The following is a 24,960-nucleotide window of genomic DNA, read 5'->3' as shown; positions in this document are numbered from 1 at the left end:
GCTAAGTTAATTGCGCCTGTCCTCAGGCACTATATGCGGGGCAGTGGGCAGCCCTAACCACGGCACGGTCGGGGGTTAGGTGCCTTGCTCCTGAAACCAGGTTCAAACTAATCAGGCTGATTTTTGAAAATTTTCATTCTTATAAATGCTCTACTTTTGAAGTTATAAGCTTTAGAAAATGAAACGCTGGTGTGTAATATAGGCGGATGACAGAATCTGAATTCACAAATCAGGAACGGCATAACGCACCAGTGTTGGCCGATGTCCGTGACTGCATTACGGAGTTAGAAAACCGAATCGCTCACGGTAAGCCAAGTTTACTGTGGTAAGGGCGAGTCACTTCTGGGATTGAAGAGGGGACTATAAATCAGAGCAGCTACTTTAACACAAAGAGTGTGATTAGGCACGAGTATATATTTTACATTAAGATATTCTGAATGATATTATTTATACCATTCTTGATTAATGAAACACTGCTGGAATCCTCCTTTAAGCCGTTTTAGAGAAAAAACGACAAAGCTTATTATTTATCGGCACTGTGCACAAATATACATTTTATCATAATACATTTTTAAACTTAGCTTTGCATTAAAGAAAACCTATTGCACAGGAGAATTGACCTTTCGGCTCGCCATAGACAGGGTCACGTGACAAGCATGTCCATGGACTGTTGTGGTTTTAGTTGTCGATTAAACTGTTGATAAAGAACACGCCGAGGAGGCTCACTGACCAAATGAACCCTATTTGAACACCACTGCGTGTATGGTGTGTTTCCATTACTCTATGAGAATGAGGGCGGTGATATTTCTTAATTCAGAAAGCCGAGGTTTAAAACGGTCGTGTGTTCTGTGTCTCAGTTACCATGGAAACGGCATCGGGAGCTAACCTAACCAGCAGAGCTTCGCCAGAGAGATACTCCTTACTCCTATGAATAAAGTTAGACTGATCAGTTATCTCGGGACACGGAGGGGAAATGTGTAAGTACATAGAACTGCGCTTTCAATCAGGCTATAAACCTTGGAGCCCCTGGTATTCTCCTCTCGGGAGGAACGACATAACAGCTGCCCTGTTGGCATTAGCTAAGTCTTCTAGCTCATACAGCTGACTTGCAGATAATTTATTCCACTAACCTTAGCTTCAACCTAAAGCGTATGATTAGAGTGCCGTTATTATGATATTATCATTTACTTTTTCCTAATATGTTTAATTGCAGACTTTTTTGTAGGATATATAGTGATACCATAGCTGCTTATTATCACTTAGACTGTTGACTTAAAACCAACAGAATACTGTTTTTGACTAAGGGGGTTATATCTGTGTTGTTACACCACTTCTCTTTTTCAGCTGTTTATTTTGAAATTATTGAGCAAGTCCTATAGAAATGTACTATGGACAGACAGAGTGCCCACAAAAGATTGTTAAAAACAGGCTCACCTTCATTTGGTGACCACAGAAGTTGTTTGACGTCCTCGTGTGTTAAGTCGGCCAGTCATCTGGATTTGACTAGAGGAAATGATGGTGCAGTTAAGGAAGTCCTCAGTGATGATGGTAAGTCACTGCATTACATCTTTATTTTCACTGCATCTCATATTTATTTCCAGTTTCTTTTTACTCTTCGGAACATTAACAGACCTTTCATGTCTCACAACATGGAAGACCCTAAACTCTTAAAAGTGAAGAATTCTTATGCATCACACAGTGACCCTTTTGAGCTTAAAATGATATTTAGTACCTAAGCAGAACTGTATATTTAATGGAAATATACTGGTCCTCATTCATAACAGAATGTTCATCTTTTGATTTGTAGATGAAAGGAAAGGCATGGGTACACGATACATTACAGAAGATCTGATTAAGAAGTTAACTAAACAGGATAATTTAGCCCTTGTGCGATCCCTGAACCTGTCCAGCAAACATGGAGATAAACACTTCAGGGTAATTAACTACATACATATCAATATTTCAGAGTAAAACACACACATATATGTATGTCTATAAGTGTTTATCAGACAGTTTATCAAAGTACTTGTTCAGTAATGTATTTTGTCATATGTATCCTTTTTATTTGTTCTAGTACATTGAGAATTTGGACAGATGTGACTATCTTCAGGTTCTCAACCTCAGTTATAACAGCATTGAAAGAATAGAGAAAATGGAGACGCTTCATAAATTGCAAGAGTTGCATCTTTCCTATAATAGGATACAGTAAGTGGTTATAATTACTTTGTATTGTAAGTATAAAACCATGTCAGGAAAATTTTATGAACTTGTGTTCGTATTTTCTATCCTGTAGAAAAATTGAAGGCCTTGAGCACATGGCAAGCCTGCAGATTCTGAATCTGGCCCACAACAGCATCGAACATGTCCCTCTGTGGTTATCTAAAAAGCTCAGATCCCTTCATACACTGAACCTACAGAACAACAAGATATTTTCGGTTGGTCTGGTCATTTGCAAAAATGTATCTTTAATTTGAGGTGGACGTTCTTTGACTTTTTTTTTTTGTTTATTTGTTTAATGCCTGTAGTGTGTTGTTAAGACTTTAATTCTTGTTGTATGGTTACATATAAATCACATTTTCCGTGTTTATAATCCAGCTTCATGAACTGTCTAAACTGAAGCCTCTGAGAAACTTAACTGAACTGATGGTGGCAGACAACCCGGTATATGACCTACCCCACTACCGCCTCTTCTTAATCTTCCATCTAAGATCACTAGAGGAACTTGATGGAGTGCAAATCAGTGAACATGAGAGAGAAAAAGCCAATCAGCGCTTTCACACTGGTACAGGATCGCTGCTCTTATTACCTTTCATGTAAGCCTCAAAAGTGTATATTTGTTTAGGTGACCTAATCCTTTGCTTTCTGGTTTGCAGAAGAGATAGATCGTCTGGAACAAGAGCTGGAAAAGAGAGATGCAGAGATAGAGCAACTTCAGAGGGAGAAAGCTGAAGCCCTGAAGGAGCTAGAGAAGCAGGAGGAGCTGCAGCAAAACCTGTGGCAGCAGAGTGAGGAGCAAATGCAACATCAGGATGAGCTTGAAAGGGAGCTAAACACCAAGTCTGAACTGGTGGGAAGTAAATTTTGTTTATCTTCTCTGGGGCTGATGGCAATGTTAGTAGCTGCTCTGTAAATCAAAAATGCTTGTTTCTTGCTTAAAAATAGTTGAGACTGTATACACACTGCATAGTAAACAAAATATTGTTTAAACAAAAAAGGAGTACAAAGACATGACCGTTATTTTGCTTTTTCCACTGTATTGTGTGTTGTAAGTAAAGACACATTTACATGTGTAGTTTGTAGGTTACTGTGGACCCCGTGGATATGCTTCAGACTTCTGTTACTTCTGAAGAGAGAGCAGTCTCAGTGCTTCAAGGAATACTCATATTTTTCAACTTTATTTCTAGATGCCAAAGCAGGTTTATATCCATAGTTACTAAAGGCAATAACTGAAACATAATAGAAACACAAACAAAAAAGGTATATTGGCTTCTAATATAAGCTTTTTTTAAGTGATATCTGTACAATTCAAATGTGACAATTACAGATGATTTTGAAAAATATGATAGTATTTCTTTAACTAACCAGAGCTTGCTTGATTCTTTCTCTTTTGCTTTCTTTCCTTTGGACTTTTAGCCACTGTCCCCTTCTATTCTTCCTCCTCACCCTTCTGTGCTCTCAGCTATTTTAAAGGTAGTATCAGTTAACCTATAGAAAATGTGTATTTTTTAAAGTATTTTTGTCCATCATCTTACCATAATTATTGCCTCATATATTAATTCCATTAGCTGTCTATGGAAAATGTGATGTTGAGGGATTAGAAGTTAATTTACCTCTGTCTATATATCAGATTTTGCTTTTTTTGTCAACTTTACTTATAGTTTGTGCATTCTTAGATAGCGCTTTGTAATATTTCTGCATGTGCCTGCATGACTTCTTATCTGACTCTGCCCTTCCATGCTGCATTATTCTCAGCCTCCATTACCTGTACCACTGCTGGATTCTTTTTCCAAGGTATTTTCAGTGTCCAGTTACTGTTAGATCATACCCAGTGTTATTGTAAATTCAAACATGCCTGATTTTCTCCTGTGCTTCCAGGTGCTTACTTAAAGGGGGATGTTAATGGTATGGCACTGCCATAATCATAAGCATGCTCCAAAAGATTCTGCATGTGAAAATAATAATGTATACATTGTGTACATCAACATTTGTCTTCATGCTTACATCTCGCACTGAATTACAATTTGAAAAACTTGTTTGCAGTGGAATTGTATTGAAGCTTTTAAGCTGAAATATTGACTCTAATAAGTATTTAATGTGTTCTCCAGCTAAAGCAAAAAACCACTGAGCTGACGCGGGCCTGCCAGAAGCAGTATGAACTGGAGCAAGAGTTGGCCTTTCATAAGATTGATGCTAAGTTTGAGCCACTTTCATTTCATCCAAGTCATGTAAGCATCATCCAGAATTTCTAAAGATTAACAAAGAGTTCCAACATTTACACATCTGGCCTTTACATCTGTATGAATTCAAGTAGTGTCTCTTTGCTGTTTGTGGTGTTTAGGAATTGGAGGAGGACACTTTGCCAGGTGAGAGTCCCTACATTGGAAAGGCTCGTCACAGAAGGAGAATACTTGCACTGGACAGCATAGAAATGGGAGACAAACGTTTGACTACAGAGGGTTTGTCACAGACAGACAGCACAATGGAGAATGCGTCCAGGCATGCCCTGGAGAGAGGTACTCTCACTTGGTAACTTGACCTTAGTATGACCTCAGTTTTAACTTCCTAAGGAAGTAAAACTAATTAATTCTAGGTAATATCGTATGTACTGTATAAAAATAGTTGTTAAACAGTGACAGTGATATTTATTTTAGTAGTATTGATAAACATTATGCGGCACGGTGGCGCAGCAGGTAGTGTCGCAGGTGGGAGGTTGAGTCCCGCTCCGGGTGACTGTCTTTGAGGAGTTTGGTGTTTTCCCCCGTTTCTTCCGGGTGCTCCAGTTTCTTCCCACGGTCCAAAAACACACGTTGGTAGGTGGATTGGTGACTCAAAAAGTGTCCGTAGATGTGAATGTGTGAGTGTATGTGTTGCCCTGTGAAGTACTGGCACGCCCTCCAGGGTATATTCCTGCCTTGTGCCCAATGATTGCAGGAGGCTCTGGACCCACCGCAACCCTGAACTGGATAAGCAGTTACAGAAAATGAATAAGTGATAAACATTATCCAACAGCCCCCTCCAGGGTGTATTCCTGCCTTGCGCCCAATGATTCCAGATAGGCTCCAGATCCACCTTGACCCTGAACTGTATAAGCGGTTACAGACAATCAATGAATTAATATATCAAATGTATACTAACAATACCTCATGTAAAATCTATTTGTTGTGCTTAGTAAGAGAATCAAACAGAGTAAACAATTCTAATCAAAACAAGCTAAGTGGTCATGGTTATTTATCAGTAATTATTGGTATGTTAGCAGCTGAAGAGCGGTTGCAGCAGCTGCAAAAAGATATAGAGAGCACAGAGGAAAAGCTTCTGAGAGCCAGTGAGGAGCTACGCCAGTTAGAAGAGGCAACCTCACAGAAAAGAGTGAGATAATCTTTTATTGTTTATAATTCTTCCTTTATTAATTCGATTACAAAATACTCCTGAATATTTCTTGTATTTTCTGACTATAGGGACAGACATTGTAAGTACAAGACCTACTGCTTGTGAAATTTTTTACAGATGTTAGAGGCAGAGAAGGAGCACCTGAGTCATCAGCTGTGGGGAAAAGTACAAAGGCTGGGGGAGCTGCGAAAGGAGGCTGAAGCCCTTGAGAAACAGCAGGACAAGCACAGCACTGAGCAGGATCAGACTCAGGGGGAGCTAGAGAGACTCCAGAGCCTGCTGCACACCCTGGAACCTGAAGACCCGAGACATGTTAGTAACAGTGCTCTCCCCATGTTACATGATATTAATACTGTTACTCATTAACATTTATGTTATTAGCAAAAACACTGATCATAACATCTTCTTGTTTCTACACTCACTGTGCATGCTCTCAGATTCGCTGGCCATACAGGAGCACTTTGTAGTTCTACAATTACAGAACATAGTGCACTCTGCCTACTTTGTTTGCTTTTTTCATTCTCTTCTTTAATGGTATGGACTCACGCAGGACCACCATAGAGCTGGTATGATTTTGTGTTGGATCATACTCAGCACTCATGGTGGTGTGTGCTGGTATGAGTGGATCACACACAGCAATGCTTCTGGAGTATTTAAACACTGCTTCATGAAACCTTCAGAAAAACATGAGAAAAATGTACTTTCCTGAAAAGTTTTATTGCTCTAAAATGTTGCATAAATACAAAAGAATGGACCTCTATAGTCAACAGTGAGATACCACTGGCAGCTAATAAATCTCTATCATCTCTAAAGTTCTGTTTGCACAGCTCTGTCTGCTGAATCCAGCAGCAGTGCAAGATCAGCCATGTACAGGTGGCTATTAAAGACCCCAAACTCTTTTAGTGAAATTAATTTAGTAACTGATTGACCAGACAATTATCAACACAATTATTTAGCACACATTGTCCTCTACAGGCTGCTGAAATGTGCTCTGAATAACAGTTTATATTTGGAGAATTTTATTTTTAATGTACTTATTATATTGTTATTACTGTTTAATTAATGTATTCATTTTAAAATGAATACTAATTTGAATTAAAACGCAGTCATGTCAAATAACACCTTCAGGGTCTTTTGAACATGCTGGAATTGGTGTAATATTTGTTTGTAATTATGAACATATTGAGACTACGGCCACATTAATGAATATTGACATTTACAAAAAAAAAGTGTTTTATGAACAATTTACATGCAAATTTATTCTGCTTGTGTTTCATGATTAATGCCCGCTGTATCCACTCACTGTCCTTTCTATTAGATACACCTATATTGTTTGTTCATCTGTTGTTGCACAATTTGTGTTGGTTCTCCTCTAGTCCTTCTTCAGTGGACATAGGGCGCAGTTAGTTGGATGTTTTTGGTGGATTATTCTTAGTCCCGCAGTGACACTGAGGGGTTTAAAAACCCAGCAGCACTGCTCTGTCAGGTCTTTTTCTGCTCAATGGAGGTCCTGACCTTTTGAAGGACAGGGTGAAATGTCTAAAGTGATGGACTAAAGTCTGTAATGGTAGAACTACAGAGGGCCCCTGTATGGTCAGTGGAGCCATAACGTTATGGTTGATCAGGTTGTGTAACAGCTCACATATCCAAACTGAATATGTTTGTCTTCTATACGGTTTGAATACAAAAGCTGCTCTTTACATGTGAAAAATAATATTACAAACATTTTCCTCATTCTCTGAATTACCTTTTTTGAAGATAACGTACCGTAGTTTGTTCTTCACCTCACTGTTTTATTTATTTGTTTGTTTGTTTGTTTGTCTTTCTGAGACTTACACCAAACAGCCTAAACAAATATTGAAACCTGCTTAAAGTGAAAATTTGTATTTGTTAATTGCACAACATTTTAGGGCATAAAGTGATTTCCTGCTGTAGGTGTTTACATACCGAAAACTGAAACAAAGGGTTATTTGGGTCCTGTTGAGTTCAAATAGATGTGGATGCGAGCTTGACAAAAGCAGATACATAGTGTTGCCCTGGTTCCAAACTGACAACAAAGCTAATGCATGGAAAACAACATGGTTAGAATCCATCCCCATGGAATACATGGTTAGAGGTGTCTAATAAGTGTTTTATCAGTGAAGTGAACTTGTCTCTTTGCATGTCTCTTTAAGAAAATGGGCTGGCACTTTCTCAGAGGAATTTGGGTGGAGTGTAATGAAGTTGCTCACTCCCTCTTAGCAGGAATATTGTTATAGTCTCAGGCAGTGATTGGTGGGAAAGGGAGTTTCCTGTGTTGATTCAAAGCGAGCGCTAGAAGGAGAGGGGGAAGAGCTCAGAGGATAGCTCTGTGTGTGTAGAGGAGGGGTTAAGTTCAAAGGAGGGGGCATGTGTGCACTGTGACCAGAGCCTGCTGGCAAAAGCTTCATGGCTGAAAGTTTACGTGGAGAAGAAGAGGAACTAACAGAGGCAGAAAATGTTAGAGTTCAGGGCGGATCTCCCTTTTAGCTTTCCCTGAGTCAGTTAATGTGCAGAATGGGATTTATGGTGATGGGAACCAAACCATGGTGTTTTTGTAAGTATTCCACTAGAGCAAGGGAGGGGCGCATAGTTTGTTTCGTACATTATTTTCCCATGATTTTCACATCTGCATTTAATACACATCTGTTCCTGTGCTATTTGTTTGCTATGTTGTGTTATGTCATAATATAGTTAACATTTAGATGTATGGATTGTAAATTTTTAGCAGGCCTTCTGTTTGATATGTACTCATTATTCCTTGGATGTGAAAGAGATGATGTGAAAATTTTAGTTTGGCGATAAATTGTATTTACAAATGAAATCTTTTAGGCATTGTAATCTATATGATTGTCAGTAAGTGTGTTTGTCTTTTAAAAATAGAAAATTGGGCCGCATTATAGGTGTAACATCATGGGGTAAGCATGAAAAAATAAGACAAAACCTCCCTTTATTTGTCCAATACGCAGCATAGTAATGTGTTTGTTCCTGTAGTGGGAGTCTGACAGGATGGAAGTAGCAGAAGTGGAATGGTGCAAACTCAGAATAAACCGTACAGTTTAGAACTTTGCATTTCCGGTCTGTCTGGAAATTAAAGGAAATTTTGCTTATTGTGATTTTAAGCAGTATATTGTCAATGTCAAAAACATAATTTTGATTTTACAGCATTTGAAAAGGTTTGCTATCCTTTTCAGCATTTTACAATTTTCTGATTGATAGAAATGGTCCTTTTCCTTCTTGTGATGTTAGAATTATGGAGATACATTGTTGCACTGATAAGTAAATTGTAAAGAGTATGTAGTGACCCTTCTTATGCACATTACATTTTCATGTACTTAGCAGTTAACTATGTGCTTTTGTTTGATATTTCTACATAATGTTCTCCATAATTATGTTTAACCACCTGTTGCCTTAGAGAATCAGAGTGTGAGTTGACAGTGAGTGTGACTGAAATAGCTTTACAAAAGCATTTCTAGTGTACCTAAATAAATTGTATTTGTTTGTTTGTTTTTTTTCCCACAGACTCATGTGAAAGGTCAGGTGGCCAGTAAGAGTCAGCTGCTGGCCATCATGAACAGGAAACACCGTGAGCTGGAGGGCCGTCTTGATGACATACTTACGCGCATTACAAAGGAGGCACAGGAAATAAAAGATTTGGAGCAGCAGCTCACAGAGGGTAAGAGGCTGGCAAAACATCTAAAATTTTGTTGAATGTCAACAGTTAGATTAATTCATTGCAAAAACCTTGTGAAGTCAAAGTAATATTTTTGCATTAAAAATAAAACAAAGGCATATTACTCAAGGGCAGCTATAAACACTTGCATAGGATAGTGTATGTTGTCCTAAAAGGTGTATTGGGGTAATGTAACCTTACAGAATCATCCTGTAAGTAAAGTAAAACCAGAAATGCTGAAAGAAAATAATAAATTCCAGAGAGTTTATGTAAATGCATTGACAACATATAGGTAGGTAAACACGAGGTAAACTCGTGTTTAATTACATTTTGACTGTTTTCAGGTCAGATAGCAGCTAACGAGGACTTGAAGCAAGAGCTAGAGGGCATAATCGGTGGACTTCAGGAATACTTGCATGGTGTGAAGAACGAGGCTCGACGAGCCCAGTCTGACTGCCTGCGTCTGCAAAGGGAGAACGACAAACTGCACCATCGTCTGCAAGACAAAGAAAAACTGCTTAGCCAACTGCAGCAGGAAGCAGTGCAGATCAGTAAAACAACCAAAGAGGTGACAGAACAACATTTTCATTTGTGTTTTTAGTGCCAAACAACTTTTATTTCTGGCCCAGTAACTCCTAGAGGGGATGAAAAAATATAACATGTTCCTACTTTTCCAAAATGCACAGTATTATATTTGAGACTGGATAAGTTGGTATCAACAAAAAATGAGCAGTGTCAGCATAACATCCAAACTGGGTTAATTCTACTCTATTTTGCATACAGTTGGTCAGTGTTTTTATGTGAATATTTGTAAAGGAATAATTTTCACTGTAATGTTTGATATAGCTCAACTAAGGTTTATTTGTTATTTGTTTGTAAAGGAGCTGTTGCAGCACCAAAAAGAGATGGAGGCTCTAAGGCATGAGAATGTGGAGCTGAGACAAACCCAGAGCCAGGTCAGTACTTACAAAGACAAACTGGAAGCTCAGCTGCAGGAGAGTCATATTGAGGCTGGTCAGCTGAAGGAGGAGTTGGGACGTCTGCGGCGGCTTATCCAGGTAATATAATCGTATCTTGAAAACAATGTTCGATTTTATATATCTTTATACATTGTTGATTATCTTAACATGAAAGCCTGTTTTGCTATAAAGTCTAGTGTGGCATGCCTCTTCCTAAGCTTTGTTATTACTTGTAGCTGGAGCACTCTGCACTGCAAGCAGAGCTACAGAAGGAGAGGCAAGCTAAAGAGAATGCTCTGGCCCAGCTGCAACTAGCTGCAGAGAGAGAGTTGGAAAACAACGAGCTACTGCAGCAGTTCACTGCACTGCAGGTGTGACCTACACAGATGTATCAGTCCAAAGAATGCACATTTATATTTTATGATTGCATGTAATATCACATATGTTTACACTGTAGGCTCTTTACTTTGTTAATGTGTCAATATATTACTGCAGGAGGAAAAAGGCAAACTACTGGAGAAAGTTAATAGCCTGCAGAACGACCTTCAGCAAGTCAGGAGTGAGTTGTTATGTCCTAAACAAGTGGTCAAACGTTTGGAGGAGCTAAAAAGAAGCATAGCCAAAGGGTCAGGAAAATTGAGGTATGATTGCATTACAACAATCATTACAGTAGATTAAACTAGAGGAGTATACACTGATCAACCATAACATTATGTCCAGCTCCTTGTTTCGACACTCTGTGTACATTCTTTGAGTTCCCCTGATCATGCAGGAGCATTTTGTAGTTTCATAATTACAGACTTAAGTCAATGTGTTGCTCTGTATACTTTATTTTCCCCCTTTCACCCTGTTCTTCAATGATCAGGACCACCACAGAGCAGGTATGAGTGGATCAGATACAGTTCTTTATATCTCTGATTTCACAGACATTAAGGTTGACTAAATTAGTATAACATTTATTTATAGTGTACTAAATGAACTAGTGGGCAGCACGGTGGCGCAGAAGGTAGTGTCGCAGTCACACAGCTCTAGGGACCTGGAGGTTGTGGGTTCAAGTCCCGCTCCGGGTGACTGTCTGTGAGGAGTTTGGTGTGCTCTCCCCGTGTCCGTGTGGGTTTCCTCCGGGTGCTCCGGTTTCCTCCCACAGTCCAAAAACACACATTGGTAGGTGGATTGGCAACTCAAGTGTTTGTAGGTGTAAATTTGTGAGTGTCGCACTGTGAAGAACTGGCGCCCCCTCCAGGGTGTGTTCCTGCCTTGCACCCAGTGATTACAGATTACAGTTTTTTGTTAAAAAAAAAAAGGGCAGAATTTCAGTTAAAATTTATTGTAACATTTTTAGCTTGTATGTGTTTTAATTACTATGCTGAGATTTGTTGCGTTTATTACATTAAAATTTGTTTTTTTAATCATAGAAAACTTGAAAAATGAAATAAATGGCTAAAGGTATAACGTAAGTGTCACTGTCTGCATCTTCAAGCAGAAAAGTATTTTCTAAGATTGGAAAACCCTGGCATTATATATTTATATATATGATGGATGATGGTGTGTGTGTATATATATATATCTGTACATATATCTGTATATATATGACGGTATGAAGGAATATGATAGTGACACGAATAGCTGATTTTTTTATTTTTTTTTCCTTGTGATTGTTGTTTCTCCTAACAGGTTAAGTGAAGATGGGGACCTGCTGGGTGAAAGCTTCGCTGAATTGCAGGAGGAGCTGCATTGCACAGTTTCTGCTGCTCTCAGAGACAGAGATGAGGCCCAACGCAGTCAGGACCGACTAGCACATGAAGTGGCCTCCCTCAGAGACAAGCTCAGGAAATATCAGCAGAAATACCAGAGTGCATGTGAAGAGGCTGAACAGGCCAGGGTGAGTGGTTTGTTTGTTTATTTGTATTTTTTGTACCAGTTGTCATTTTATGTACTGTTGGCCATTGAGAGTGTTACATATTCAGGGGCTGCACGACTAAGTAATTTTTTTACTAGTCAACTAGTTATTCTGAAAATTAGCTCCTTAGTAGATAGCACTATATGTTTATTTTTGAGATGGCTGTGCTTTGCGAAAATGTTGTTATTGTACTTTACACTTTAACTTTACACATTGTGGAGCTGACTGTAGAATTGGATCCCTTTGCATTCTTGCTACAGTTTTTAATTTTCTCCTTCCATCTATTCGACAGCACCCCACTCTGACAACTAATTGGATGTCCTAGTCAAATAATTGATTAGTCTGCAACCCTAACACTAGTTTTATACAATTTTGTCCTCCCCTTCTAATAAACCTGGTTCAGTTTTTCAGCCATTCTTTTTAAAAATTTGGTCAGACATGATTGATGATCAAATAAGATACATGTTTCAAATATATAGCCTACAAGCTAGTTTGTAAGTGTGATACAACAAGCAGTTTCTATTCCTGTAACAGGCAGCAGAGAGGTGTGGGGAGGAGGCTGAGCTGCTCCAGGTTAGGAAGGAACTTCAGGAGGTGCAGGAACAGCAGTACCTGATGCTGCAGCGTCTGCAGGAGACTGAGAGTGAGAGAGACCATCTTCTCATGGAGCTCGAAGAGCAAGACAAACAGGTAGGAGCAAACTAAAAAGTACAGTTTTTGTTTTCTGTGGATACTTTCATATGTGATGGATATACATTCTCAAAAATGCCCTCAATCATATGTGTTATCTCCAAGATATTATATGTATTTGTGTGAGTAGATGAAAGCTGAGGAGGCTCACACTCAAGAACATCTGCAGTCTCTGGATCTGGAGTTACAGGCGCTCAGAAGATCCTTCAGTGCTGCAGATCGAATGGCAGCCCAGCAACTAAATGCTGCCAAGGATCAGCTCCGCTCACTTCACAGCACTGTGCAACAAATCAGCCAGGAAAGAGCAGAGGTACAGGCAACAAACAAAAACAATTCAAATAATTTTGCAGTCCTGTTGGCATCTGACAAGCTCAGATGTTCAGAGATAATACTGTTTGTTTTGTTTGGAGGACGCGGAGGAACTTAAAGAATCAAAGATACAAGCTGCTCAAGCCATGCAAGATCTAACTAGGGCAGAGAATGAAATCCAGGTTCTGCAGAAGCTACTTAAAGACAGGGTAAACTATTCACTGAGAACCCCCCCCCAATACTATTTGAATAACTTCATTCTGAATTTCTTCAGTCCCCATGGACATTACCAAATTAATCTGCATCCATATCTATGTGTTGTGTTGTAGGCTCATATAATGGATACGGATGGCGCTAGTGTCACTCATTCCAGCATTTCCCAACAAGAGTTAGCCAGACTAAACCAAGCTTTGAAAAGACAAAAGGTCCAGACCAAAAGGCTCAAAGATCAGTTAGCCCAAAGCAAAGAAGGTAACTATTTCGGTTAATAGAATATCAAATATTCTATTTTATCCCATAGTTCATTCCACATGAAACAGTTATCTGTTTTGTTAATTCTGTCACTTGTCTGTGTAGACAACAGTGGACATTTACAGGATATTCTTGAGGAGATAGAAGCACTCAGAGATACGCTGCTCCAGCAGAACAATTATTTGTCTGGTTTTGTGAATGCTCCACGCAATGAAGGCCAATGGTACTACGTGCCACCAAATCAAAATGTAAGCACTTACAGAATTTGGGTGTTTTGGGAGTTTACTATCAGTGATTTTAAACTGATAAATCTTTTAATTTGTTCCTCTAGCCACCCAGCTTGGGCTCTCAGGGCACTTATGATTCTGGGTTGGGTTCCCAGCACCTCCCATCACCTGACAAGGGCAGGCATTCTAGAGGCAGGTGGCGTAAGGAGACAAAACCTCCTTCAAATGCTGGATACTGGGTCTACTCTCCTTGTCCCCATGACACACACACTCAGGAAGGAAGAGGTAACATGTAACACTGTAAACGCGAGTCTTAGGCTAAATATTAGGAACGTCCCAGCATCCTTTGATGTAACTCATGAGTTTTAGTCAGTATTATCTGTTTTCTTTTTCCCCCATCACTATGTTACCGTCACTAAGAGCCCTGTGTAGGGCAATGTTCATAATCACACTTAAGCTACAACACACTTATCTAACCTTATTTTGGCAATGTGTTGTCTTGTCAAAATATTATAAAACTTAGATCAGGTTACATCAATTTGTTTTTGTTAAGTTGTGTAAAAATCTTTCTGGGATGCTTTCTAATATAATATCACCATACTTAGACTGACTTAAGCACCAACATAAGCCAATGCAAGTTTGACAGATGATAACGATTGGATTTTGTAGTGACATGTAGCCTTTTCAACATTCTGTACTAAAAGTTAACCATGTGTAATAACTCATTGCTGAAATGCATTTATAGCTTTTGTAAATGTTCCACATTAAGATGAACAAATTGAGTTGCACTATAAATGTAATTTTGTTCTAACCCCCTGTTTCCCATTCCTGTAGATCCTTCAGTCAGTGATGGTGAAAGTGAAGATGATATTAGAAGAACTCGTTTTACTCCACCACCAGGCTCAGTCATTTATACTGTGCCTCCTAATGGCACCCATCTCCCTCAAGGCACAGTCATATACGCTCCCCCTCTACCGGGCCTGACGGTCATTCCTGGTGCAGTTTTCTATGGCCCTCCTCCTGATGGAGCGAAGCTCGTTTATGGCCCTCCTCCCAGAGGATTACAAATCCCTCTTTTCCCTAATGGGACACTACACTGCAACATACCTGGCCATCAGGATTTGGTGAGTCACATGTTGATAATTTAGATATGGGATACTGATAAAGATCTACTGTGTTATCATGTGCTGTTTCACATTCTATACATTTTCCCATGCTGTGTTAAACTACAACTTGCTCTATTCTAATATCACAGTTCATGTAGTTAAATTGTATCATACATATATTTTGCATTTTATTTACATATAATGCCATCTTTTTCAGGAGCGCTCTCTCAGAGAAATGGAGCATTCTTTTAAAAAGCAGAGATCTGACAGAGCTGGTGAGCAGGAGCTGCGTAGGCTGGAGGAACAGAGATCAGATGTAGAACTGGAGCTTAAAGAGCTGCGGCGTACCATGAATCGACTGCAGCGTCACAAGTTAGTAAACTCACCTTCTCGCATGTTATTCAACACTCTGAACACTCTGCTCTCAGCCTCCCCTCTATATCTGCTTACATCTGCCCAAATCACAGGTTAGAGATGCTCACTTGTGGTTTTTGACACTTCAGTGAGTGGTTTATTTTTAAACTGTACTTACATCTTGGCTAGGGCTGCAAAACCTAGTCAAAACAAATTAATCAAAATACTTTATTATTATTATTATTATTATTATTATTATTATTATTTATTTATTGTGGATTATTTAAAGTTTTACTTCAACTCATCTCAAGGGAGATGTACTAACATGTGTGCACTCATTTACCCTCCCTAAATGAGCTGCTGCTTTAAAATGTGAGGATGGAATAACACTAGACCCTAAAAATGACAGTTTAACGAAAAGGATACAATCTTTTGAGTGCTAGGCTTGTTTTAATCACTACACACAAACTTGTTATAATCTTGACACCAAGATATTTCCAATTTCTGACACATATTTGAGAATTAAGTATGTAAGGCTGAACAGTTTGAAGAATGTATCCAATGTCATTTTTTAAATTTGTGATTTAAATCAGACTTATTTCCAGAAGTAAGCTGCAGGCTTTTTTGCAAATAAAAACAGCACATCTATTGGTTGAGCCCATCTAAGGTATACATGTTAGTTTTGATTACGATTGACTGCTTGATTCCATAGGAAGCTTTTGGAGAGTTCAGTAAGTCGTGCAGAGGAGGAACAGTATGTCGTCGGGGAAGTGGACTGTTTGGAGAAGACTCTAGCTAAACGCAAGACTGAGCTACGTGAAACTGAGCGCTTGCTGCTGGAGGCAGAGTCTGACCTGAAGGATATAAAAGCTAAGGTTCCACATAATATACATTTACTTTCTATACAAATGTGCATATTTTGTATATTTAGTACTGCATTTATTTATTGCAAAAAACATGGGTGGTGTTTGGCACAGTTCTTCACATTAATAAAGTATGTACATTTATAATGTGTATGTTTCCTCTGGATTTGCACATTTTGCTATAGACCAAAGACACACTGCAAAGTTGTAGTGATGCTAAAAGGCGGTTACAGGCAACAGAGCATGAGTTGGAGGAGATTGAAGTACAGACTCAGAACAACGCCAGACAACTTGTGCACACAAAACAGCAGCTCAGGTACCACTGCTCAGTCTTAGTGACATGATTGCACAAAATGTGGTCTTAACTTAGTACAGTACATTTTAGCTCTAGATATTCATTCCAACTCTGGCACAGGGACCTCCAGGAAGAAGTTAAGGACCTCCAAAAACAAAAGCAAGATCAGGAGAAGACATTGCAAGATGTAGAAAGAGTGATTGCATCTCGAGATGCAGAGTTCCAAGACATCAGAAGAAATCTGGAGAGAGCAAGGATTAAGTAAGTGTCTCTTCTTTTATGATATGACCACTTCTGTGAGTAAGTGTCCCTTCTTGACTTGCATAACATGGTTATTGTCTGCTTGGTGTCCAGATTAGATGCACAGCAAGATGAATTGAGAGAGAGACAGAGCCTGGAAGCCCAACTCCTGAAGAGCTGCAGAGATGCAGAGGTCCTTTTAAATCTGCGGAAAAAAGAACTGGAACAAGTCAAAACTGAGGTAACATTGCAGTGAAAAAAAATCTGACAAGCTGTGTCTAATTAAAAAAAAAAGTAAATCCAACTAGTTTACAACAACTATAACTTTTCCATAATGCTTGTTCATTTGATCCTATAGGGGGCTGAAGTAGTTTTCTGAAATTCTAACATTGCTTAACAGTAGTCATCCGTTTTCAAATTAATTCTTTTACAATGGCTAAAATTGTCAAAGACCTGTAGACACCAAACAGCATTCCATAGAAGTCTTTAAGCTGACATTATGCACACTAACCCATTGAACTAAAACTTATAGTAGGTTATAACAAAAAGTAAATTACTTAAGCAGTAAGTATTTCCAATTCCATGACTCCTGCGTTTTTGCAGGTACACCTGCAACAGGAAGAGCTGTCTCTGCTTGGCATGAAGCTGGAGCAATGGCACAAGGAGGAGTCTCTTATGCGAGAAAGTGTTGAGAAGCACCGGAAGAGCCTGGTAGGGGTGCTCAGAGAGGGAGAACAGGATGCAAACAGCCTGCAGGAACAAGTTAAGGTTTGCATTCAAAGATTTGTTTCATTTTAAAAGTATATTTATAAGTATATACATGAAAATATATGGTGAATGAAAATCAAAAGGTATTAGGTAGCACTGGGCAAAATAATGTTTCTGTCAAACCCTCTTAACACAAAGTGGATTTTACGAAGGACTGAACTACATTATCTCATTAAAATGAGAATAGAATAGAATTCAACTTTATTTTCATTGCACATGTCACAAGTACAAAGCAACGAAATGCAGTTTGCATCCATCCAGAAGTGCTTAGTAGTAAAAAATAAAAATATAAATATGTAAATTACAAATGTACAGTAAATTGTTTGGGTATGGTTTGAATAAATATAAGTATGTACATGTTATGAATATGCAGACTATGAAGAGGTTATAAATATGAATGTGAAGGTGTATAAACAAAGTATAATATATAATATATATAAGTGTGTACTTATGAACAATGTATGTTATTTATACTGTATGTACAATAGTGGGCAATATATACAACAGGTGAGAGAGCCGGTAAGTGGTGTTTAAGTCCATGTGTAATTAGTGTGTGGTAGGATACAGTTCGTCATTATTGTTCGGGTATCGGGATACAGAGTTCAGGAGTGTGACAGCTGTGGGAAAGAAGTTGTTCCGGTACCTGTTGGTCTTGGTCCGAAGGCTCCTGTAGTGCCTCCCAGAGGGCAAGAGGGTGAAGTGTCTGTATGCTGGGTGACTGGAATCTTTGATGATTTTCCCAGTCCTTTTCAGACACTGCTTCTTATATGTATAGATTCTTATATAGATGTCCTCTATGGCAGGAAGTGGTGCTCCAATGATGCGTTGGGTGGCTTTCACCGCCCTCTGCAGTGCCTTCTGGTCTGAGGCAGAGCAGCACCCGTACCACACTGTGATGCAGTTGGTTAAGATGCTCTCAATAGTGCAGCAATAAAAGTTCACCAACATGTCTGAGGACAGGTGGTTCTTCCTCAGTGTCCTCAGAAAAAAGAGGCCCTGGTGAGCTTTCTTGATCAGCTTGGAGCAGCCGGTCGTCCAGGTGAGATCCTCTGAGATGTAGGCATCTAGGAATTTGTAGCTGTTCACATGCTCCGCTGCCGTCCCCTTGATGTGAATAGGTGGATGTGGATCAGCATTTCTTCTGATGTCCATGATATGCTCCTTAGTCTTATCAGTGACTAGTTGCACATGAGGGAACTTATGCCTACGTCTGTGAGTTTTGTGATAAGTTTTGAGGGCATGACAGTGTTGAACGCTGAACAGAAGTCTGCTAGCTCTCCAGGACACGCTCTGAGAAGACGTCCAGGTATGCCATCAGGACCCGCAGCCTTATGGATTTTGATACTGCTCAGCGCTGCTCACATCGGTGGGAAAAATAGTCAGTGGTTGGTGGTCTGGAGACACATCTGCGTTGGTTGCAGTTGTTGGGTTCCCTCTCTCAAAACGAGCATAGAAATTGTTAAGCTCATTGAGGAAGGAGACATCAGAGGAAGTGGGGGAAGGGTTGGTAGACCTGTAATCTGTGATGACTTGGAGAAGTGTTCTTCTATCTTCCCCTTGTAGTGGTGTTTGGCCTTTTTGATGCCCCTCTTCAGCTCAGATCTGGCTATATTGTAGGCCTTGTACATATTGTAGTACAGATGAGGTGTGCTGAGCCAAGTCTGTGTCAATTTTGGTGGCATTTTATTGTTTGGTTTAACACTGAAAAGGCTATATTGCACCAAACCCTACCCATCTTTGATTGGTGAAGAATATAAGGAGGCTACAAGCAATGTGTTTTATCCTACCCATTATTTTTCATGAAAACAGAGTACAATAACATTTATCTGTATTGCAGTTGCAGCAATAGCAACCTTTCTCTCTTTTTTTTTTTTTTTTTTTTTTTTTTTTTTTAAAGTTAATTGGTTTATTTATGGATAATTTAGTCTGCCTGGCTGTTGATTCCTGGCCCCACCTACCAAAAATATTTTCAGTGGTCCATTTGCCAAAATGCCATTATTAGCAGCAGCTGAGCTACAAGAATCAGCTGTTAAAACAGGCAGCATGTAAAATGGCCCGTGTGTGTGTATATATGTGTGTCATTTTTTCCCCCAATGTCTGCTCTGATGTGCTTTGAAAAAGGATAAAACTTGTGTGTGTATATGCAGACCCTGCGTGGAGATGTGCAGGCTCTGGCTGTGCAGAAAGGTGAGCTTGAATTTCAGTTGTCAGAAAGGAAGAGTAGGTTGGCTCAATTAAAAACGGAGGAGGAGCAGCAAGAGCAAGAGAGTGCGCAGAACCTGCGCTCAATCATCAACAAGCACAAATCAGGTGGAGTCACAGCACTGCTGCTACATATTTTAAAGTAATCATGTACACATTATTGTAAAACCTTATGATGTCCTCATAATGAACTAGCATCTCTGTTTTATGTGTAGAGCTGAAGGATGTGTTAGAAATGATTCACATGAAGAGTGTTGAGTTAGAAGATTTGAAGGTCCAGCACAAGCAGAAAGTGGATCAGCTGGAGAAGAGCCAGGAAACTCTGCTACAGGTGAGAAATACAAGGGATTACAGGGCAGCAACAGAGAATTTCTTCCAGGCAGGGCCGTGTACATTTGGGAATTTTGATCCTTAGTTTGCTTTCCTTGAAATAATTAAGCTTACTCAAAAATATACAAATGACCAATCTTACAGAAGAGCTATTGAATCACAAATTGCTGAAAATGTTCATGATGACTGTGATAGAAATTTGACAGAACACACAGTACATTGCCTTTTTTATTGTAGTAGCATTGAATAACCGTTCACTTGCTGCCTAATGTATCCTAAACTAATAAATATATATATTTATTGTAAGCAGGTATTAAATGTCTGTAAATAATAAAAGCCTAGGCCCGCTAGAATCGCAGAGAGAACATCCTGCTTGATTCTTTTAAAAAATATTATAAAGAGACTGGATATCATGTTATATTGAGACCAAATTCTAAACAAACATCCTACATTAGGCAAAAATGGAGATGAAGACAGTGGAACAGAAGGTGCATGAGCAGCAAGAGAGGCAGAGGAGGCTGCAGGAGCAGTGCAGTAACCTTGAGGCACGCCGAACACATGCTCAAAGGTACAAACTTTCCATTTTGAACCTATCCTGACTAATCCTGTGTTAAATATTGTTACATTTTCCTAGTAATAATAACAATAGCTTAATGCTATGAGGGTTACCTAAAATGATTTTAAAACCTTTCAAATATAAACTGACAGATGTTTAGAGGCTGCAGAGGAAGGGGCACAGGCAGCAGAGACAGAAGTCCTGGAACTGAGGACACAGTTGGCCAAGCTGAAGCAGGAATACAGACATGCTCAAAGCCTCCACGAGGAGATCAGCAGAGCTACTGTCACAACAGAGAGGGAGCTAGAGGGTAGAAACTAGCAAAGTATTACATATTGATTTATATTCTGTGTGTTGAGTTTGTGTGTTTGATTTATTCATTTTGTTCCCTCCAGAGAGGTCTGAGGGTTTGAATAAGCTAAAGGACCAGGTTGCACACTCAGAGCTAAAGCTAAAGGAGATCAGAAAGGTGCACTATGTGTTTGATCAGAACTTAAATTATTTGGTTGAACATGTGTTATTTTATTTTATTGATTTGGCTTTGACGTCCTCTTCACAGGAAGTAGAAGATGTTCAGCAAGAGCGGGATGACCTGGCAAAGCAGAATCAAGAGCTGAAAGCTGAGCTGAAAAGCAGAACGGAGAAAATTCAAAGGAGACAGCAGAGAGCGGACAAACTTGAGCTACACCTCAAGGAACTTGAAGTGGCTGTGTCCCAAAAGGAAGCCCAGTTCAAACAACAGGAAGAGGTGAGGTGGTTTTTTTGTGCTATGTCATTGTAAATGAATGCACACTCATGTCTGCAGTTAGTTTTTTAATATTTACTTATATATTTAGTGTTTAAAAAGCTATTGTTACGCTAATGAAAGAGCACCATCAGTACTCTTAATTTGCTTTCATTTTGTTCTTCTCACTTTATTTCTAGCACACGAAGGCCCAGCAGCAGCAGAGTTCTGAGTTACAGAAGCTGCAGAAACAGCAGCAGCAGAAGGTGCAGTCTCAGTTGCAGGCAATAGAGGAAGCACTGGCCCAGCGTGTGGAGAAGATGGAGGAGATCACAGTTGCTGTGGAAGATCTGCAGGAGAAGAGACACTTTTTACAGGCAGACCAGCAACACAGTGCTCTGCTGCAGGAGCGAGTAGAACAACTGGGTCAGTTTAGAGGGCAGTTTTTTTATTATGGTCCAATTGTAATGAAGTACATTATATCAGTGCCAGTTACAATCCCTTTGCTCTAAAAGCTGATGGTTCACTTTGTCACTCTAATAACCAATGGCCCAGCTTATTAGTTGTATGGATGTTATGTATGGTAATGGTTAGGAATTTCAAGAGTAAAACCCACTATTTTTAAAAAGAATCTCATAATTATTGTTAACTCATGACTCCTATGTTAGCTTGTAGTCACCCGGAGCGGGAATCGAACTCACAACCTCCAGGTCCCTGGAGCTGTGTGACTGCGACACTACCTGCTGCGCCACCGTGCTGCCATTGTATCCTAAATTGAATTATAATTTTTCTGATTGAACACACCCCTTGTAGTTACTGAATAATAATCTAAATGTGTGTGTATATGACATTGTGTGTGTGTGCAGAGGAGGAGCTGGCTAAGAGGGAGGTCAGACTAAGGGCCAGAACTGAGGAGGTGAGGAAGGTGAGAGAAGAGTTGGAGGCATGCCACTCAGAGCTCCGGCATCTCAAAGACACTCTGGCCGTAGAAAGGAGGAACACTGAGGCATGGCTTGTTTCTGTGAAGAATCTCAGTCTCGCTGATAATGAAAAAGTGCAAATGTTTTTTTTATATCTTGGCCATTAAACAGACCATGAAATTTGTTCCCTAGCCCTACTGATGATGTGCAAGTTGTTATTGTGAATTGAAAACCTCTAATAGCATTTATGTGTGATTCATACTGAAAACATTTTGTATTTTTGGTTATGCGTCCTCAGAGCCAGGGAGAGGGAGACTCGCTCTTGCAAGAAATTAAAGACACTGTGCAAGTCAGAGTAGATTTGGACAGCAGCATGAATGAGTTGGCATTACAACCCATGGCATCGTCAGGCACAGATAGCTATAAAGAGAGCCATCTCTCAGATCTGCTGACTGTGAAGAACACCACATACACCACCAAAGTATGGGTTGGATTTTATATTGATTTAATATTTGCTAAGTTACTAATTCACTTAGTAAACACACATCTTTCTGTCTACAGGACGAGCTGTGGAGAGGAGAAGCGCTAAGAGAGAGACTGAGACAACATGAAGATCATTTGAAGGTATCTGAAGACCATTTGAAAGTGTAATTTAGTCACTTGCTTCGGTTTATATAATCATTGCTTTTACTTTGTTATAACATGTTGCAAAGGCAGTCAAGTGTTTGTTTCTTGGGCTCTTCCTGGCTCCAGGCCCAGCTTCGCCGGACTATGTTCTCACAGAATGAGGTGCTGAGTTTGCGCAGACAGCAGACAGAGGGCAGCATTCAGGGCCTGCGCAGACGAGTAGAAAAGCTGGACCAGTTACTGGGCATATCCAACCATGATTCCCCCTACCTGAGTGACTCTCAAATCCACACTAAATACAGCTCTGTAAGTAAGCACTGTTGAATCCCTCTTACTTAGATATGTTTTGTGTGGGGATTACCTGCATACACCAGATGTAGGGAACAGAATATGACATACACTAGCTAATATACCTTCTCTAGCTCCCCAAATATATCTAGCAATTAACCAGTGAGTTCAATCTCAATTAGGTTTGTTATGAGCAAGAAAATGGGCAGCCATGGCCTAATGGTCAGAGAAGAGGGCTTAGGACTGGAAGGTTGTTGGTTTGATTCCCTCAGTCTTTGGAAAGGCACTGAACGCACAACTGCTCCCCGGGCGCCGGGGATGTGTGTTTACAGCCTCTAGTGCATTAGTGTGTGTGTGTGTGTTCGCTGATGGGTTTAATGCGGAAAACACATTTCATTTTCATTTCATTTCAAATCATGAAACAAAATGTACAATCCCTCCAGAAGCAGAGTTCCCCACCAATGACTTAAAGCTTCAGTGGTGGTGTTTCAGTTCTCCAAATAATAGCAAAAAAAGACAACAGAAAAAAGGAAATAATCTATTATGCTTTCTTACACAGAGCTAATTATGTGTGTTCAGCACATGTGGACTGGATGACAATGTGGAGTAAAAATGTATAAAAGCTTCACTGATTACTTTTGCTTTTTTTTCAGTCTGGTATTGAGAGCTGGAAGCACCAGAGGAAAAGGGAGCATTCTTTTAGTCCTATTAGACTGGACCCCTCTGTCCCGGAGAAAGACCCAGCATGTCTCCAGAACCACGTGCACTAAAGCCATATGTGAAGTCTTTGAAGTACTGTCTTTCGGCTTGAGCGAAAACAAGTTGAGCCTATGTACTTAAATGAAGAATAGAATTGGTATAATGTAAAAAATATTTTTTAACATTTGTTTTCTGCTACCTCGAGTCCACAAACAGAGGCATAGTTTTTTTTACTGTAAATGTTGTTTGTGAGAAATTAGATTTTTCTAACATTACAAAACACATTTTTAGCAACAATAACAAATATTTGTGCCTGAAATTTTTTATTTCCTTTTCATTTTCCATAATCTGTGCATTCAGAATATTATCATGGCAGGTGTTCCAGATCTACTTGATGATTGTTTATTTTATTTTTTTTTTTAAGTTGAGAAATTTTGCAAAGTATGTAACTCCCTCACTCACGCACCTTTAGCGGACCAATGATTGAACAAAATGAGCACCAGCATAATTTTTGTGCTTCAAAAGAAACTGTGCTTTTCATCGTAACACTGTTAATTTTGTACATACATGTAAAAACATTTATGGCTAATGCGATTTAGTATTTATTATAGCACTTAAATTTTCATATGAAACTTTGAATTGCAAGAATGTGTGCAATAAAATGTGTGCCATTTTCTATATTTTATTTTTCAAGTTTTTCTTTTCCCTATACAAACTGTAAAAACACCAGGTAATGTTGTCGTCACAGCTCCAGGGTTCAAACTTTGTCTTGGATCACTGTCTGTATTCTTCCCTTGTCTGTGTGGGCATCCTCCTACGTTCCAAAGACACATGTCAATAGGTGGGTTGGATATTCAGTTGTCCATATGAGTAAGTGATGGACTGGTGTCCTGTCTAGGTTGCGTCGCTGCCTTGCGCCTAATGAGTCCCCTACACATGCATATAGTGTATCTATGAATCTGTACATCAGCATACAAAGATTGAAGTTAATTTATGTATAAATTAAATATTATCAAACCTAAAACTGGACCCAGCCCAACACCCATAGTACAAGTTTTGCATGAGAATAAATTGGAATTTATCCACATACTGAGAATGATTTTATAAAATATGTTGTATCCAGTCATTTGTATT

The 24,960-nt window shown here is 39.4% G+C and overlaps 1 protein-coding gene across 8 annotated transcripts; it reads left to right on the top strand.

Moving 5' to 3' along the window:
* The first annotated feature begins 216 nt into the window (after nucleotides 1-216).
* Nucleotides 217-24,890, top strand: LOC136677294 (centriolin-like). Of its 8 annotated transcripts, none has more exons than XM_066654791.1 (43): nucleotides 217-306; nucleotides 858-977; nucleotides 1,345-1,548; nucleotides 1,808-1,935; nucleotides 2,075-2,205; nucleotides 2,294-2,435; nucleotides 2,596-2,782; nucleotides 2,874-3,067; nucleotides 4,326-4,445; nucleotides 4,559-4,733; nucleotides 5,474-5,586; nucleotides 5,725-5,919; nucleotides 9,148-9,301; nucleotides 9,643-9,866; nucleotides 10,180-10,356; nucleotides 10,494-10,628; nucleotides 10,753-10,898; nucleotides 11,932-12,139; nucleotides 12,692-12,847; nucleotides 12,978-13,157; nucleotides 13,258-13,365; nucleotides 13,486-13,627; nucleotides 13,733-13,875; nucleotides 13,959-14,139; nucleotides 14,689-14,978; nucleotides 15,178-15,332; nucleotides 16,027-16,189; nucleotides 16,363-16,493; nucleotides 16,593-16,733; nucleotides 16,827-16,953; nucleotides 17,316-17,480; nucleotides 19,628-19,790; nucleotides 19,898-20,013; nucleotides 20,468-20,580; nucleotides 20,721-20,878; nucleotides 20,964-21,037; nucleotides 21,128-21,316; nucleotides 21,493-21,718; nucleotides 22,159-22,346; nucleotides 22,511-22,693; nucleotides 22,774-22,836; nucleotides 22,966-23,145; nucleotides 23,781-24,890. In XM_066654791.1, exons 3-43 carry the CDS (start codon nucleotides 1,389-1,391, stop codon nucleotides 23,895-23,897), a joined length of 6,441 nt encoding a protein of 2,146 aa, XP_066510888.1. In that variant the 5' UTR covers nucleotides 217-306; nucleotides 858-977; nucleotides 1,345-1,388; the 3' UTR covers nucleotides 23,898-24,890. The 8 variants fall into 8 exon arrangements, with proteins under 8 accessions (XP_066510888.1, XP_066510889.1, XP_066510892.1 ...); XM_066654792.1 differs by lacking the exon at nucleotides 217-306 and adding an exon at nucleotides 628-765 and having other exon boundaries at nucleotides 10,183-10,356; XM_066654795.1 differs by lacking the exon at nucleotides 217-306 and adding an exon at nucleotides 628-765 and having other exon boundaries at nucleotides 22,159-22,217.
* The last annotated feature ends 70 nt before the right edge of the window (nucleotides 24,891-24,960 follow it).

The sequence above is a fragment of the Hoplias malabaricus genome, chromosome X2 (genome assembly GCF_029633855.1).
Source record: "Hoplias malabaricus isolate fHopMal1 chromosome X2, fHopMal1.hap1, whole genome shotgun sequence".
Classification (NCBI taxonomy): Eukaryota; Metazoa; Chordata; class Actinopteri; order Characiformes; family Erythrinidae; genus Hoplias; species Hoplias malabaricus.
The sequence above is the reverse complement of the archived record's forward strand: the minus strand, read 5'-3'. Positions and strand labels throughout refer to the sequence as shown.